The sequence below is a fragment of the Scyliorhinus torazame genome, chromosome 2, assembly GCF_047496885.1.
Source record: "Scyliorhinus torazame isolate Kashiwa2021f chromosome 2, sScyTor2.1, whole genome shotgun sequence".
Taxonomy (NCBI): Eukaryota; Metazoa; Chordata; class Chondrichthyes; order Carcharhiniformes; family Scyliorhinidae; genus Scyliorhinus; species Scyliorhinus torazame.
The window spans coordinates 273,944,968-273,963,347 of NC_092708.1; the positions used below are offsets into that span (position 1 = coordinate 273,944,968).

Sequence of the window (18,380 nt, forward strand, 5' to 3'; positions counted from 1 at the left end):
AAAAGCCTCATTCACTGTCCCAGCACTCCACACCATAGTTCCCCTGCCATCTTTGACTCCGCCTATTTCCCTCGCTGCCATCCTCTTATGGAGCTTGTGTGCCAGCATCCGGCTCGCCTTCTCCCCATATTCATATATCGCCCCCTGTGCCTTCCTCCACTGTGCCTCTGCCTTCCCTGTGGTCAACAGGTCGAACTCCGTCTGGAGACTTCGTCTCTCCCTGAGTAGTCCCTCATCCGGAGCCTCTGCATAGCTCCTGTCCACCCTTAAAATCTCCCCCACTAACCTCTCCCTTTCCCTGCCCTCGCTCTTCACCCTGTGAGCCCTGATGGAGATTAACTCTCCCCTGACCACCGCCTTCAGCGCCTCCCATACTACTCCCACCTGCACGTCCCCGTTGTCGTTAGCCTCCAGGTATCTTTCAATACACCCCCGCACCCTCCCGCACACTTCCTCATCTGCCAGCAGTCCCACATGCAACCGCCACAACAGGCGTTGGTCCCTCTCCTCCCCCAGCTCCAGCTCCACCCAGTGCGGTGCATGGTCTAAATGGCGATGGCCGAATACTCCGTTCCCTCCACTTTCGGGATCAGTATCCTGCCCAAAACAAAAAAATCTATCCGGGAGTAGGCCTTATGTACGTGGGAGAAAAAAGAAAATTCTTTGGCCAAAGGTCTGGCAAATCTCCACGGATCTACTCCCCCCACCTGATCCATAAACCCCCTAAGCACCTTGGCCGCAGCCGGCCTCGCCCCCATCCTAGATCTGGAACGATCTAATGCTGGGTCCAGCACCGTGTTAAAATCCCCACCCATTATCAAGCTCCCTACCTCCAGGTCTGGAATACGCCCCAACATCCGTTTCATGAATCCAGCATTGTCCCAGTTTGGGGCATATACATTCACCAGTACCACCTCCGTCCCCTGCAACCTACCACTCACCATCACGTATCGGCCTCCCTTGTCCGCTGCTATGTTCTTGGCCTCAAATGACATCCGCTTCCCCACTAGTATTCCCACCCCTCTATTCTTCGCATCCAGGCCTGAATGGAACACCTGTTCCACCCATCCCTTCCTTAACCTGACCTGATCTGCCACATTCAGATGTGTCTCCTGAAGCATGGCCACGTCTGCCTTCAGTCCCTTTAGGTGCGCGAACACTCGGGCCCTCTTAACCGGCCCATTTAGGCCTCTCACATTCCCCCGCCGACTAGCCATCTCCTATCTTAGGCCAGTCCCGTGCTCGCGCCTCCCACTCCCTCCAGTCCCCCAGGCGGGGAACCCCCGCCCCGCCCACCTCTTCCATTTTCAGTTCCCCCTCGGACAGTGCAGCAGCAACCCTAAAATCCCGCCCCCACCCCGCTAGATCCACATCTAGCACTTTTGCTCCCCCCATATTACTTCCGTGAGTCAGCTGATCTCAGCTGACCCCGGCTTCCCGTTGATCTCCCCCGTGTGGGAGTCTCTCCTCCTCCTTACCTTCCTCTCCCCCCCCTTTTGGCGCGCTTACCTGAACCAGCCCCGCCCCCTGGGGCGCAGCTCCTGTTGAGGCCATCAATCCCAGTTCCCTCATCCCCGAGTCTCACCACCCTCCAGGACCGACGCCCACATTCCCCATCATAATCATTTTGTCTGCAGACAGGAAAAAAGGACATTTTAGGAATTTGAACCAGAACTCTACCCACATCCCCATCCATCATCCCACCCACAAAATATTCTTTACCCATATTTACAACCCCATATACAACCACATCCCCTCAGTTCGAGTCCAGTTTTTCCGTCTGTATAAAGGTCCAAGCCTCTTCTGGCGTTTCAAAATAATGGTGTTGGTCCTGATAAGTGACCCACAGTCGCGCAGGCTGCAGCATGCCGAACCTGACTCTTTTTCTATGCAGCACCGCCTTGGCCCGGTTGAAGCCAGCTCTCCTCTTTGCCACCTCCGCGCTCCAATCCTGGTATACTCGGATCACCGCGTTCTCCCATCTGCTGCTCCGCACCTTCTTGGCCCATCTCAGCACCCTTTCTTTATCCACGAAGCGATGAAACCTTGCCACTATCGCCCTTGGCGGCTCATCTGCCTTGGGTCTCCTCGCCAGGACCCGGTGAGCCCCTTCCAGCTCCAGGGGGGTCGGAGAGGCCTCCGCACCCATCAGCGAATGGAGCATCGTACTCACGTACGCCCCGGCATCAGCTCCCTCCACTCCTTCGGGAATACAATAAAACTCTTGTGGAACCCCTCACTCGCCCCCCTGAAAGCAAATTTTCCAGACGCAAAAATTCCATTAGATCCCCCAGCCACACCGAGGCACAGGGTAGAGCAACAGACCTCCAACACAACAGGGCCCTCCTGCGAGCGATCAACGACGTAAAGGCTAAGACGTCTGCCCCCTCTCCCATCTGCGGCTCCGGCAAGTCCGACACCGCAAATATGGCGCCCGGGGACTGGGCTCCAAATCCATATGCAAGATCATCAACTTTGGGAGGGACCAGAACATATGAGTGTGATTGGCCGGGCCCCTCTCACACCGCTCACAAGTATCCTGCACTCATTTAAACAACTGGTTCACCCTCGACTTCGTCAGGTGCGCTCCATGTACTACATTTAGCTGCATCAACCCCAACAATGAGGTAGATGGCGCCACCGGAAAAGTCAGAAAAACCTTTCTCGCGAAATCCCTCATCTGCATATACCCGATAACCTCCCCCTGCGGGATCTCAAACTTCTCCCCCAACTCCTCCAAACTGCCCTCCTAGAAATAGGTCCTTCATTTTCACCCCCAATCGCTCCTCCCAGCCCCGAAACCTAGCATTCACCCTCAATGGTTCAAACCCATGGTTCCCTCGGATCGGCAACAACTTCGACCCCGCCCCTAACATAAAGTGCTATCAAAATTATCTCCATATTTTCAACGTGGTCACCACCACCGGACTCCCCGAATATTTCCCGAGGGCAAACGGGAGTGGTGCCGTTGCCAGTGTCTGAAAACTCGACCCCTTACAAGAACCTGCCTCCATCCTCACCCACAAAGCCTCCGGCTCCCCACTCCAGCCCCTCACCTTCTCCATGTTCGCCGCCCAATAATAATACATCAGGTTTGGAAGGGCCAGACCCCCTGACTGTCGCCCTCTCTGAAGTAACATCCTCCTAATCTTTGCCACCTTACCCGCCCACACAAACAACAAAATCAACCGTTCCGCCCCAATAAAAAACATTTTCGGCTGAAAGGCCAGTAGGCACTGGAAGAAAATTAAAAACCGCAGCAAAATGTTCATCTTAACCGCCTGCACCCGGCCTGCCAACAATAGTGGAAGGTTGTCCCATCTCAATAAATCTGCCTTGACCCTAAGCACCAGGCTTGTAAAATTCAACTTATGGAGCCGGGCCCAATCCCGAGCAACCTACACTTCCAAGTACTTAAAATGGGTAGTGCCCCCCAAAATGGCAACCCCCCCAAAACGTACAGCCGCCCAGGAGAAGACACCACAAAACAATCTCTCTTTTCGAAATTTAACTTATAGCCTGAAAAAGCCCCAAATCTCCGAAGAGGTCCTATTATATCCTCCACCAAGGAGCCCAGGTTGGAGATATACAACAACAGATCATCAGCATTGTTTCCATCTGAAACCTCACTCTCTTACCCGCCAGAATCGCTGCCCCCGAGATCAAAGCCCGAGTGGAACACCTGACTCACTCAGCCCTTCCGAAGCCTCTCCTGGCCCTTCACCCTCAGATGGGTCTCTTGCAACAGCACCACGTCGGCTTTCTAGCTCTTCAAATGCGAGAAAACTGTTGTTCGCTTCACCGGTTCCCCCAGCCCTCCCATGTTCCATGTCACCAAATGGACCGAGGGTCTCACAGCCCATCACCCACCCCTCCAATCAGTCATAACCACACTCCTGACCCTACCTCTAGTCACTGTCAGCCACCTACCTCTCACCCCTTCTCCCCTTCCCAAAAGCCCCCCAGCCACTTCCTCTCAAAACCACTTATCCCAGTATCGTCCCCATCTCCCCACCACTCACACCTCCCAGGCCCATCAAAACTTGTTCATACAGATTCTAACCACCGCGGCCCCTCCCTCCACCTCGTTCCCATTCACTAGCCAATATAAAGGATGACCCCTGCCAGAACCCCCACCCAAAATGAAAACCAACACAAAGGCCCCCCACACCCGGACCTTCCAAACCCCCAACATAATAATCCCTCAATCCAAGAAGAAACCAATCCCAATAAATTATCCCAAATTTCCCAAACCAACCCCTCCCAAACACAAACCATAAGGAAAAAAGATAAAAAGATAACAACAAACAAAAGTCCAAACTCAATTCAGTCCCAATCCTTCAGCCTTCACGAATGCCTCTGCCTCCTCAAAGTATAAGTCCCTGGAGTTATGTGTGACCCTCAGCTTCGCCGGGAGACCACCCCAAACCTCACTTTGCTTTTATACAACGCTGCCTTAGCCAGAATAAAGACCACCTGCCTTCTTTCAAGCTCCGCCGTGAGATCCTGGTATATGCAAATACCACCGCCTTCCCACATCACCTCTCGATTCAGCTTCGCCCGTCACAACATCTTTTCCTTCACCTGGTAGCTGTGAAAGCAGACTATCAGAGCTCTTGGTAGTTCATTTGTCTTTGATTTCGGACATCAAGTTACCGACAATCTCTGCAAAATACTTCGGTCTCCATCCCCTCAGGCAGTCCCACGATCCTTAGATTTTGTCTTCGAGACCTGTTCTCCAGGTCCTCCACTTTGGCTCTCACCCCTTTGTTACTCTCCACCACCCTCCGCAGCTCCTCGCCCATTGAGGTGAACTGGTCGCTGTGCTGCGACAATGCCTCATCCACCCCCTTCAACACCTCTCCTTGCTCCCGTACCTCTGATGATGTTTTTGCCAAAGCCTCCTTTACCGGGGCAAGAGTAACATCCACCCACTCCTTGAGCAAGGTCATCATCTCCTTTGATGCCTATTGAAGTGTTTGGAAAACAGCCGCTCAAACTCCCCCGCCATCACTTCGGGCAGCTTATCCACTGTTGTGGGCGGCGCCCCACCCGCCGTGCTCGCTCCCACCATCTTTCCTCCCGCTGGACTACCCCCCCCCCCCCCGCCCCCCCCACCAGCCCTTTTACTGGGATTTCAACATCCTTTGGTTGTCACAACATTTCTAACAATCGATCATATAAAATTCTCGGCAAAAAGGGCCAAAAAAAAAGCAGGAGGCGCCCAACGTGCGAACTCCACCTACATGTCACCCCCAGAAGTCCCGGTTCTGTCATGATTAAAGAGAGGATATCAAAACAGTCAGCATAACAGTCACGCGGCACAGCTACCACGAATAATCCCTGGAATATAAGGACAAATAAAAGACATTCATTACAGTGATTTTGATTTGATTTATTGTCACATGTACCGAAGTACAGTGAAAAGTATTTTTCTGCGGCCAAGGGAACGTACACAGTACGTACATAGTAGATAAAAAAGAACCATCGACAGAGTACACTGACAAATGGTACATCGACAAACAGTGATTGGTTACAGTGCGGAACAAGAGGCCAAACAAAGCAAATACATGAGCTAGAGCAGCATAGGGCGTTGCGAATAGTGTTCTTACAGGGATCAGATCAGTCCGAGGGGGAGTCATTGAGGAGACTAGTAGCTCTGAGGAAGAAGCTGTTCCTATGTCTGGATGTGCGGGTCTTCAGATTTCTTTATCTTCTGCCTGATGGAAGGTCTAGAAGGCAAAGCCAGGGTGCGAGGGGTCTCTGATAATACTGTCTACCTTCCTGATACCATCGCTTGATTCACCCAAGTCAGACGCCTTATCCATTAGGCCACGCTGCCATTATCCGCTTCCTGCCTTCCTGAAGCAGCGGGAGGTGTTTACAGAATCAATGTGGGGGTGGCAGGTTTGTGTGATGCGTTGAGCTGAGTTCACCACACTGCAGTTTCTTGCGATCTTGGACCGAGCAGTTGCCATACCAGGCTGTGATGCAGCCAGATAGGATGCTCTCTATGGAACATCTGTAGAAATTTGTGAGAGTCGATGCAGACATGCGCGGGGCCCCGGTGTTAAGGACTATTGTGGAGGACGTGCTGTTGCCTATCCTGACAGATTGTGGTCTGTTGGTGAGGAAGTCAAGGATCCAGTTGCACAGGGAGGGGTCAAGTCCAGGATTGCAGAGTTTGGTTTTCAGTCTCGTCGGGATAATGGTGTTGAAGGCGGAGCTGTCGTCTATGAACAGCACTCTGACGTGGGTGTCCTTGTTTCGAGTTGTTCGAGTGTTGATTGTAGAGCCAGGGAGACAGCATCTGCTGTGGACCGGTTGCAGTGATAGGCGAACTGCAGTGGATCGAGACTGTCTGGGAGGCTGGAGTTGAACCGTCTCATGACTAGTCTCTCAAAACATTTCATGATAACAGACGACAGGGCCACCTGTCGGTAGTCGTTGAGGCATACTACCTTGTTCTTCTTTGGTACTGGTATCATGGTGGTCTCCTTGAAGGAGGTGGGGACCTCGGAGCAAAGGAGTGAGGCGTTGAAGATACCTCCTTCCCTCTATGGACTTAACAATGGCCAAGGCACTAGATGGATCAACAAAAGACTTAACTGAGTTTTTGGATATCACTTTCAGGGTTGCAGGATAATACATGGCATAATTCTTTCTGCCTTGAGTCGCCTTTGAACTACATCGAAGCCCTGGTGCTTCAGCTGTGTCGTTGTTGAACAATCCTGGATAAAGAAGATCCTCGCTCCCTCACGAAGCCAGGTCCCGCACACTTCACCGTCTCCAGCACCCTCTGGCAATTTTTAAAATTGTGGAAAAAATTATTCTCGGCTTGAATGTTGATGGTCCTTCGGCCTCAGAGACAGGATACAGTGCCCTCCCTCGGCCTCAGAGACAGGATACAGTGCCCTCCCTCGGCCTCAGAGACAGGCTACAGTGCGCTCCCTCGGCCTCAGAGACAGGATACAGTGCCCTCCCTCGGCTTCAGAGACAGGATACAGTGCCCTCCCTCGGCTTCAGAGACAGGATACAGTGCCCTCCCTCGGCCTCAGAGACAGGATACAGTGCGCTCCCTCGGCCTCAGAGACATGATACGGTGCCCTCCCTCGGCCTCAGAGACATGATACAGTGTGCTCCCTCGGCTTCAGAGACAGGATACAGTGCCCTCCCTCGGCCTCAGAGACAGGATACAGTGCGCTCCCTCGGCCTCAGAGACATGATACGGTGCCCTCCCTCGGCCTCAGAGACATGATACAGTGCGCTCCATCGGCCTCAGAGACAGGGGGCGAGATTCTCCGACCCCCCGTCGGGTCGGAGAATCGCTGGGGGCTGCCGTGAATCCCGCCCCCGCTGGTTGCCGAAGTCTCCGGTACCGGATATTCGGCGGGGGCGGGAATCGCGTCGCACCGGTTGGCGGGCCGCCCGCTCGATTCTCCGGCCCGGATGGGCCGAAGTCCCGCCGTTAAAATGCCTGTCCCGCCGGCGTAAATTAAACCACCTACCTTACCGGCGGGACAAGGCGGCACGGACAGGCTCCGGGGTCCTGGGGGGCGATCTGGCCCCGGGGGGTGCCCCTACGGTGGCCTGGCCCGCGATCAGGGCCGACCGATCCACAGGCGGGCCTGTGCCGTGGGGGCACTCTTTCCCTTCCGCCTCCGCCACGGTCTCCACCATGGCGGAGGCGGAAGAGACTCCCTCCACTGCGCATGCGTGGGAAGCTGTCAGCGGCCGCTACCGCTCCCGCGCATGCACCGCCCGGAGATGTCATTTCCGCGCCAGCTGGCGGGGCACCAAAGGCCTTTTCCGCCAGCTGGCGGGGCGGAAATCCATCCGGCGCCGACCTAGCCCCTCAATGTTGGGGCTCGGCCCCCAAGATGCGGAGCATTCCTCAACTTTGGGGCGGCGCGATGCCCGTCTGATTTGCGCCGTTTTGGGCGCCAGTCGGCGGACATCGCGCCGTTTCCGGAGAATTTCGCCCAGGATACAGTGCGTTCCCTCGGCCTCAGAGACAGGAAACAGTGCCCTCCCTCGGCCTCAGAGACAGGATACAGTGCGCTCCCTCGGCCTCAGAGACATGATACAGTGTGCTCCCTCGGCCTCAGAGACATGATACAGTGTGCTCCCTCGGCCTCAGAGACAGGATACAGTGCCCTCCCTCGGCCTCAGAGACAGGATACAGTGCGCTCCCTCGGCCTCAGAGACATGATACAGTGTGCTCCCTCGGCCTCAGAGAAAGGATACAGTGCCCTCCCTCGGCCTCAGAGACAGGATACAGTACGCTCCCTCGGCCTCAGAGAAAGGATACAGTGCACCCTTTCCAATTTGAAATGCTCAGATTTCACATCCAGCTTAATAAAACATGGCAGCCAAGAACTGAAAGGACCCTTACCCTCCACTCCTTCTGGCAGACCAACAACCCGGATATTCTTTCTCCAGCCTCGGTTCTCCAAATCTTCCAGGATTTCTGACAAGCCACATAGCTGGTTTTCCAAGTATTGAATAAGGGCTTCAGCAGAGAAAGCAATATTTTTGACATTCAGGATTCATTCCTCTGTTTCATCAAGCCTTTTATTAGTATTCTGCAACTCGACCTTATGAGAACTTTTGAGTCAGAAAGCCGAGTCGCTAATCTATTTCTCGGATGATGTTTGCAATCATCATTTTCAGCGCCTCAGAGAGCACTGGGTCGAGAGACCGCTTGAGGATCCCGTCGCCGTATTGAGAAACCCATTCCATCCCTGTCAAATCCAACATTTTTGCATTCCTCAGCATTTTCTCTCTAATACTTATCCAAAAGTCATCCAGGGACATACTACCAAGTTTTAACTCTTGGATGAGGTGAGCATGTGCCAGGCAAACAGGATAACAGACGGATTATAAAACGAGTGGCACCAGAGCCCACGGAAATCTGTTATTCCTGCACCCGCATCATGTGGTCCACCCGTAAATAGATTTTTTTTTAGCAATGTACATTATAACATTCATGTTTATACCTGAAAATGAAAGCTAACCATTTGTCATCATGCAAGAGTCAATTTCAAATGCACCATTTTAAGTGTCCCTTTGACTTCAGGTAACTCAGTAAATTCCTCACACCTTTGGTACTGCTGGAGAGCATTCAAAATCGAGGAAACATATCCTGACCTTTCAGTGGCAAAGTCAATTAAACAGAAAAGCAAACTTTATGTATTTGTGTTGCATTGATAAAAGAGGTCAAAGGAAAACTGCCTACGAGATGCCTGGATTAACAGTAAAGTATGACCACTTAATAAAAGGTACAGTTCACATATATTAAAATCAATTTAACCATCAGTATTGTTTTGTGTACCTTTTAACAATGTTGGATTGGGAGTGCAGGGCTCCTGAAATCTGTGATGGTTTTACCATCCAACCCTTTCTTTAGTCACAAGTCCCTTATCGTTCTCCGGTACAGAAAATGTAAACAGGCTATTGTTTTAAGACAGGAGGAAGCCATTCAGCCCCTCAAGCATGCTCGCTATTCTTAGATCATGGCTGACCCATACCAGAACTCTCTACCTGCTTCAGTTAATACCTAAACCCAGAAAAATTCCAACAATGCAAAACAAAATACTACATACACTAGAAATGTCAAACAAAACCAGAAAATACTGAGCATTAATGGAGAAGGCAGCACCAATGGAAAGAGAAACAAAGTCAATGTTTGATGTCAGTATCTTTTCGAGATGTAAATTGACCAAAAACATTAACTCCGTTTTTCTTGCGATGCTGCCAGACCTGCTGAAAAATCTAACCATCCCTACAACTGATTGTAGTGCCTTCAGTTTTTCTTTTTATTCTGTCCGTGATGTGATTAGACCAGCATTTATTGCACATCCCTAATTGCCTTCAAGAAGGTGGTGGTGAGCTGCCTTCTTGAACCGCTGCAATCCATGTGGTGTAGATACACCCACAATGCTGTTAGGAAGGGAGTTCCAGGATTTTCCTAAACTGAGCTGTGATTTAGCTAAAATGAACTGGAAACAGCTACTTGAAAGAAAATTAATGCCAGATGAATGGCAACATTCAAAGAAGAGATAGTATGAGTTCAAAGCAAGTATATTCCCGTGGAGTTGCAGATAGCGAGGAGGACTATCAGAGAATACAGCAAAATATAGACAGATTGGAGAGTTGGGCAGGGAAATGGCAGATGGAGTTCAATCCAGGCAAATGCGAGGTGATGCATTTTGGAAGATCTAATTCAAGAGCGGACTATACGGTCAATGGAAGAGTCCTGGGGAAAATTGATGTACAGAGAGATCTGGGAGTTCAGGTCCATTGTACCCTGAAGGTGGCAACACAGGTAGATAGAGTGGTCAAGAAGGCATACAGCATGCTTGCCTTCATCCGACGGGGTACTGAGTACAAGAGTCGGCAGGTCATGTTACAGTTGTATAGGACTTTGGTTAGGCCACATTTGGAATACTGCGTGCAGTTCTGGTCGCCACATTACCAGAAGGATGTGGATGCTTTAGAGAGGGTGCAGAGGAGGTTTACCAGGATGTTGCCTGCTATGGAGGGTGCTAGCTATGAAGAAAGGTTGAGTAGATTAGGATTGTTTTAGTTGGAAAGACGGAGGTTGAGGGGGGACCTGATTGAGGTCTACAGAATTATGAGATGTATGAACAGGGTGGATAGCAACAAGCTTTTTCCAAGAGTGGGGGTGTCAATTACAAGGGGTCACGATTTCAAGGTGAGAGGGAGAAAGTTTAAGGGAGATGTACGTGGAAAGTTTTTTACGCAAAGGGTGGTGGGTGCCTGGAACGCTTTGCCAACGGAGGTGGTAGAGGCGGGCATGATCGCATCATTTAAGATGCATCTAGACAGATATATGAACATGCGGGGAACCGAGGGAAGTAGATCCTTGGAAAATAGGCGACAGGTTTAGATAAAGGATCTGAATCGGCGCAGGCTTGGAGAGCTGAAGGGCCTGTTCCTGTGCTGTTCTTTGTTCTTAAAGAAAAAGGGTGAACCAGCAAATATAGAGCCACCTGAATGCCAAACGGGGATACTATAAAAACAGAAAGCTGATTTCAGATACTGAGGGTTCAATACTGCAAAAAAATCCAGGGTATAAATAGTGAGGTGGTGAAATTAAAAAGGAAATTAGAAAGCAGAGAGAGGGCATGAAAAAAAGTATTGGCAGGTTAAAATCAAGGAAAACCTGAAGATTCTTTTATAAATATAAAAAGAGCAAAAGGATAATGAAAGAAAGAGTAATGCCTATTAGGGAGCATAAGGGTAACCGGTGTGTGGAGATGGAGGATGATGCTCTGGTTTCTAAGGAAGACTTGCAGCTGTTTCCATGAAAGAGAGGGCCAATACAGACATTGCAATGAGGGAGGAGGAGGGGTGTGACTTCTAAAAATTAAATAATGAGAGGCGTATTCAACATCTTTGAAAGTGGATAAAGCACCAAGTCCGGATGAAATGCTGTTAAGGGAAACAAGAGAAGAAATAGTGGAGGCTCTGACCATTATTTTCCAATCCTCTCTGGCTACAGGTGTGGTGTCACCAGACTGGGAGAACAACTAATATTGTACTATTGTTTGGAGCGAGAGAAAGAGATAGATTATGTAGTTGCAGATCAATCAGCCTGTAATTTTTGGAAAATTATTGGAGAAGATTGTAAGGGTATAGGATAACTTCTCATTTATAAACATAGTCAGCACAGATTTGTTAAGGGATTGTCTGACTATGATTGCATTTTTGAGGCAGTAACAAAGAGGGTCAATGAGGGTAGTACATTTAATGTTGTCCAAATGGATTTCAGCAAGGCTTTTGATATGGTCCCACATTGCAGACTAATAATGAAGGTAAACGTTAGTTATGAAAATAAAAGCTTCAAGGCAAATGCCAAGTTGGATCTAAAATTGGCTCAGAGGCAGGAAGCAAAGGTTAATGGTCACCGGGTGACTGGAAGGCTGTTTCTGGGGGTTTCTGCAGGGCTCCGTACTAGGCCCATTGCTTTTTGTAATGTGCATCAATGATCTGGACTTGAATGCAGGTGCTACAATTAAGAAGTTTGCAGATGATACAAAAAAAGGCCTTGTTGTCAATGATGAAGGAAGTGGAGCCTGCAGGAAGATATCACCATGGGCAGAATAATGGCAAATAGAATTTAATCTGGGGAAGTGTAAGGGAATGTATTTGGGGAAGGCTAACAATAAAAATAAATGGCAAGGGTACTGAGTGAGGTACCTTGGAATCCATGTCCACAGATCCTTGAAGGTGGCTGGACAAGGGCAATAAGATGGCCAAAAGACATGCGGGGTACTTGTATTCTACGCTTCAGCTAATAAAGCTAAGAACGAAGAGGTTATGCTGGAACTGTATAAAATAATGGTTAGGCTACAGCAGCAGTATTGCATGCAGTTTTGCTCACCGCACAGTGGGAAAGATGTGGTTGCATGAAAAAAGGATGCAGAAGGTTTATAAGATGTTGCCTGGACGGTAGAATTTTAGTTATGAGGAATAGGCTCGGGTTGTTTCTGGAACAGAGGAAGTTGAAGGGAAGCCAAACTGAAGGATATAAAACATGATGGTTTAGGTAGAGTGGAGAGGAAATACCCTTTTCCTCTTAGCTGAGGTGTCCAAAACTAGGAGCATGGGTTTTGGGCAAGAGTTAGGTGGTTTTAGAAAGGATTCAAGGGGAATCTTTTTCCCCTTGAGAGTGTGGAAGAGATTTGGAATTCACCACGTCTGAAAGGATGGTAGGAGGTAGAAAACTTCATAACATTTTTTAAATCCTTGGATCGGCAATTGAAGTCCCGTAACCTACAAAGCTACAGACCAAGAGCTGGAACGTGCGATTGGGCTAGATGGCTAATTGTCAGCTGCCGCAGAAACTCTGGGCCGAAAAGCCTCCTTTCATGCTGGAAATCTATCTGCCTTTCCCTTCCTTAAGGCACTCCTTAACTTGCCCTTTACGTGGCACGACAAATTATCCTCTGAATACAGTCCTTCGGGTATTTTACAATGTTAAAGATGCTATATAAATGCAAGTGGTTATTATTTTGAAGGAAGATAGCAATAATAATCTGACAGAGGGCAGACTGAGCTTCAATAAATGAATCATTTTAGCCACAATATCACAACCTTAGCAACAAATTTATTAGTTGAATTCCTCCTGGTTTGGTTCCAAGGCAAAGGAAATGAACATGTAATTGTGCAATTAAAGCTGCTGCGACGAGGAATCAATTCATACCTGGCTTGCCAAAGCTGGCAGGAAGTGGCTGGGCTGACTCTGAGGTAAGACTGTTTGGTTTTTGGGCTCCATTAGCAGAGTGCTTGCTGGCACGAGGATGCTGCTTGTTTGTACTGCAGATCCAATCCCACTGCTGACAATAACAGATGTTGGGACACTGTTGGCAGTGAATGGTGCTGCCAAGCCATTGGAAGAGGTCAGTGAGAGGCCTTTCTCCTGTTGGAGCTTCAAGGCCTGCTGGTAAAGGAGTTGCTGCTTTTGCTCTTTCTGTAATTGAAAAGGTTTTTTAAAAAAAAATTAACGGCATATAAAAATATATATTGAAGCAGTCCCTGTCCAAATGCAGCAAGACCTAGGCAATGTTGAGGCATGGGCTGATAATTGGCAAGTAAAATTTGTGCCACACGAGTGCCAGGTATTGATCAGGTCTAACAAGAGAATCTAAACATCCCCTTGACATTCAATGGTATTAACATTGCTGAATCTCCCTCCATCAACATCCTGGGCATTGCCATTGACCAGAAACTGAACTGGACTGGCCATATTAATATTGTGGCTACAAGAGTTAGTCAGAGGCTGGGAATTCTGTGACAAGGAACTCATGTCCTGATTCCCCAAAGCCTGTCCACCATCTACAAGGCACAAGTCTGGAGTGTGATGGAATACTTTCCACTTGCCTGGATTGGTGCAGCACCAACAACACTCAAGTACAGGCTTGTCCAACCTTTTTGCTCCGGGAACCCACCTTTGCATATTTTTCTCACTCAAGGGGCCGATAAGCAATCAGGGGCGAAATTCTCCCCAAACGGCGCGATGTCCGCCGACTGGCGCCCAAAACTACGCCAATCAGATGGGCATCGCGCCGCCCCAAAGGTGCGGAATGCTCCGCATCTTTGGGGGCCGAGCCCCAACACTGAGGGGCTAGGCCGGCGCCGGAGGGATTTTCGCCCTGCCAGCTGGCGGAAACGGCCTTTGTTGCCACGCCAGCTGGCGCAGAAATGACATATCGGGGCGGCGCATGCGTGGGAGCATCAGCGGCCGCTGACAGCATTCCCGCGCATGCGCAGTGGGGAGAGTCTCTTCCGCCTCCGCCATGGTGGAGACCGTTGCGGAGGCGGAAGGGAAAGAGTGCCCCCACGGCACAGGCCCGCCCACGGATCGGTGGGCCCCGATCGCGGGCCAGGCCACCGTGGGGCACCCCCCGGGGCCAGATCGCCCCACGCCCCCCCCCCCCCCCAGAGCCCGCCCACGCCGCCTTGTCCCGCCGGTAAATACCTACTTTAATTTACGCCGGCGGGACAGGCAATTTCTCGGCGGGACTTCGGCCCATCTGGGCCGGAGTATCGAGCGGGGGGGCCCGCCAACCAGCGCGGCCCGATTCCCGCCGAATATCCGGTACCGGAGACTTCGGCAACTGGCGGGATTCACGGCGGCCAATGGCCATTCTCCGACCCGCTGGGGGGTCGGAGAATGATGCCCCAGGTTTGCCATAACAACAAGCTGGATTTTTTTTTAAAAGAGGCGTTATGGAAATTGCTGAGCAATGTCACATTTTAAAAAAAGTAATAAAAATCCACAGGGTGTGAAAGTATTTAGGTAGGTCCGTGTCTATGTGTTGGTGTATGATGGTGAGAGTGAGTGATAAACCTGAGACTGGCCATAAGACAGATTCACACTCACTCAATCTCCCAGGGCTAGACGTGACCTCACCCTTCCCCTTGAGGAAGAAAATTGAGACCACCCCCCTCCCCCGTCTGCTATTGTGCAGCACAAAGAAGCCAATTGATTGGCACCCCATCCACCACTGATACATAATACCAACAGAGTGTGCCATCTAAAAGATGCACGGCAGCAACTCGCCAAGGCTCCTTCAACAGCACCTTCCAAACCTCAATCACCTGGAAGAACAAGGGCAAAGACGTATGGAATCACCACAATCTGCAAGTTCCCCTCCAAACCAAACAACATCTGAACAGAACTATATATTTTTGTTTTAGTCTTGCATGGGATGTGGACATCACTTACAAGGAGATCATGAGTTAAGAGTCAACCACATTGCTGTAGAACTGGAGTCACATGTCGGCCAGACCAGGGGGGACGATGCCTCCCGATATGAACTGGATCGGGCTCATCGGTCGTGGAGGCCTATACCAAGGACGAGTGAGCTGCCAAGAGTAGTAACTGTGTGTTTCCGTAGATATAGCGTGATGGAGAAGGTCCTGTGCTGGGCAAAGCAGAAGCGGGTGGTGCAGTGGGCTTGAGCTGGTATACGTATATACCAGGAGCTTTGACAAAGAGTCATCAGACTCGAAACGTTAGCTCTTTTCTCTCCCTACAGATGCTGCCAGACTTGCTGAGATTTTCCAGCATTTTCTCTTTCGTTTCAGATTCCAGCATCCACAGTAATTTGCTTTTATCCAGTGGTTAACTCACTGCCACCTCTCTTCCAGGAATGCCTACTCTGAAGAAGTACTGCTCTTCTCTCCGACAGCTTTGACAAAGAGTCATCAGACTCGAAACGTTAGCTCTTTTCTCTCCCTACAGATGCTGCCAGACTTGCTGAGATTTTCCAGCATTTTCTCTTTCGTATACCAGGACTTTACGGTGGAACCGGCGAGGAGGCGGGCTGCCTTCAGCCGGGTGAAGAAGTCACTGTACATCAGCAAGGTGCAGTGCGGCATAGTATATCCAGCTAAGTTGAGGGTGACCTACAAATCCAAGGACTTTTATTTTGGGACGGCTGAAGCAGCGGAGGAGTTTGCGAAGGCAGAAGGACTGTGGCAGAATTGAGAAATGATCGTGTACCAATGTAGCCTTATGTAACTTTATTTTTTTCACTGCGTGTTGGTGTATGTACTAAATGAGTTGACGCTGTGTATATTTGGACAAGGGAAGAGATGGGACTTTCATTTGCAATATTGGTTCTTTGGGGCTTGGGTGTGTATGCGGGGGTTGTGTGCTAAATGGGATTTCTTGGTTTTCCTGGGACCGGACAAGGGGGAAGGGGACCCGGGCGGGGGCCTCCACGCTGGCCGGTTTAAGCCAGCCTGTGAACGGGAGTGAGGTGGGGGGAGGGGCTGCGGCCATCGGAGTCTGGTAGAACAGGTTTCGGTGAGTCTAGCCGGGCTGAAAAGTTGGGGGAAGGAACCGAGGTTGAGGGGAGGAGTTTACAAGAGGAAGTGGAGGGGAGGAGTCTGGGGTGGGGGGTGGCTGTCTACAATTCATGGGTGTCATTCACGGTACTCTTTCGGGGGTTGGATGACATTGAATATTAGGGAGGGGTTGGGGGATGGACTATATATGTCAATGGTGACCATAAGCGATTCCTGATTCCTTTTTCCACATTGGGAGGGTTTGTTTTATTTGATGCTTATATTGTCAGGTGGGCCGTTGTTTGGGGTGGTGGGAGGTTGTTGTTAATATGGGGATTGACATTGTATTCATTACCGTTTACTGTTTGTTGGTGGGGTGTAAATTCTGAAGAAAATGTGAATGGAGAATAAAAATAATTATTTTTTTAAATTAAAATTTTGCCATCTGCCATGCTGGGATGCAAATCCGTGGTTCCAGAGCATTTTCCTGGATCTGGATTATTGCCCAGCGATAATACCACTGTGCCACCGCCTCCCTCACCGTTCCTTCTCGGTCAATGGATCAAAATCCTGGAACTTCCTAACAGCACTGCGACTGTGCCTACATCACATGGACTGCAGCGGTTGAAGATAGCAGCTCACCACCTGCTTCTCAAGGGCAGTTAGGAATGAGAAATAAATGTTGGGAGCTTGCTGCAACACTCGCATCCAATCAAAGAATTAAAAAAATAGACTGTTGTAGATTTAAGAGAAACAACCTAACCTGCACATTTTTGGACTATGGAAGAAACCCACGCAGACATGGTGCAAACTCCTCACAATCACCCAAGGCAGGAGTCGAACCCAGGTCCTTGGCGCTGTGAGGTAACAGTGCTAATCACTGAACCGGGGGACAAAGAGCGAGGTAACATGAGGTGGCTCTCATTGACATGCTGAGTTTGGAGGGTGGATACGGAGAAAGCTGTAAATTCCGAGCTAGGACAGGGGGAACTTTATCTCAGTGAGGTAAAGGAAAGGAGGCAGTGGATTAAATGGTCTTGATCTTTACATAGAATTTACTGCATAGAATCAGGCTATCCAGCCCATCTAGTCCAGGCTGCTGTTTAGGTCCATGAGCCTGTATCCACCCCTCTACATCAACATACATTATATTCCTTTCTCCCTCATAGATTACATACATAGATTACATAGAACATACAGTGCAGAAGGAGGCCATTCGGCCCATCGAGTCTGCACCGACCCACATTAATCCCTCACTTCCACCTTATCCCCGCAACCCAATAACCCCTCCCAACCCTTATGGACACTACGGGTAATTTAGCATGGCCAATCCACCTAACCTGCACGTCTTTGGACTGTGGGAGGAAACTGGAGCACCCGGAGGAAACCCACGCGGACACGGGGAGAACGTGCAAACTCCGCACAGACAGTGACCCAGCGGGGAATCGAACCTGGGATCCTGGCGCTGTGAAGCCACAGTGCTAATCACTTGTGCTACCGTGCTGCCCTGAAGTTACTGTGAAAAGCCCCTAGTCGCCACATCCGGCGCCTGTTTTGGGGAGGCCGGTACAGGAATTGAACCCACGCTGCTGGTATTGTTCTGCATTACAAGCCAGATGTTTAACCCACTGTGCTAAACCAGCCCCCATGTGCTTAACCAACTTCCCCTTAAATTCATCTATGCTATTCACCTCAACCATTCCATGTGGTAGCAAATTCCACATAATAATAATAATCTTTATTAGTGCCACAAGTAGGCTTACATTAACATTGCAATGAAGTTACTGTGAAAATCCCCTAGTCGCCACACTCGGGCGCCTGTTCCGGTCAACTGAGGGAGAATTCAGAATGTCCAATTCACCTAACAAGCATGTCTTGTGGGAGTAAACCGGAGCACCCGGAGATAACCCAAGCAGAAATGGGGAGGACATGCAGACTCCGCACAGACAGTGAACCAAGTGGGAATCGAACCCGGGTCCCTGGCGCTGTGAAACAACAGTGCTAACCACTATGCTACCGTGCTGCCATTCTCACCACATTGGGTGAATAAGCATATT

The 18,380-nt window shown here is 50.0% G+C and overlaps 1 protein-coding gene across 6 annotated transcripts in view; it reads right to left on the minus strand.

Annotated features, from left to right (window-relative positions):
• Positions 1-18,380, minus strand: part of LOC140398702 (BRD4-interacting chromatin-remodeling complex-associated protein-like) — a 215,432-nt gene that overhangs the window by 139,897 nt on the left and 57,155 nt on the right. For 5 of the 6 annotated variants that reach the window (XM_072487720.1, XM_072487732.1, XM_072487729.1 and 2 more), the window contains one exon: positions 13,232-13,498. The exons of the other annotated variant lie outside the window; for it this stretch is intronic. In XM_072487720.1, coding sequence (XP_072343821.1) covers positions 13,232-13,498 — 267 coding nt within the window. The remainder of the gene's footprint in view (positions 1-13,231; positions 13,499-18,380) is intronic. 6 annotated transcript variants of the gene reach the window in all.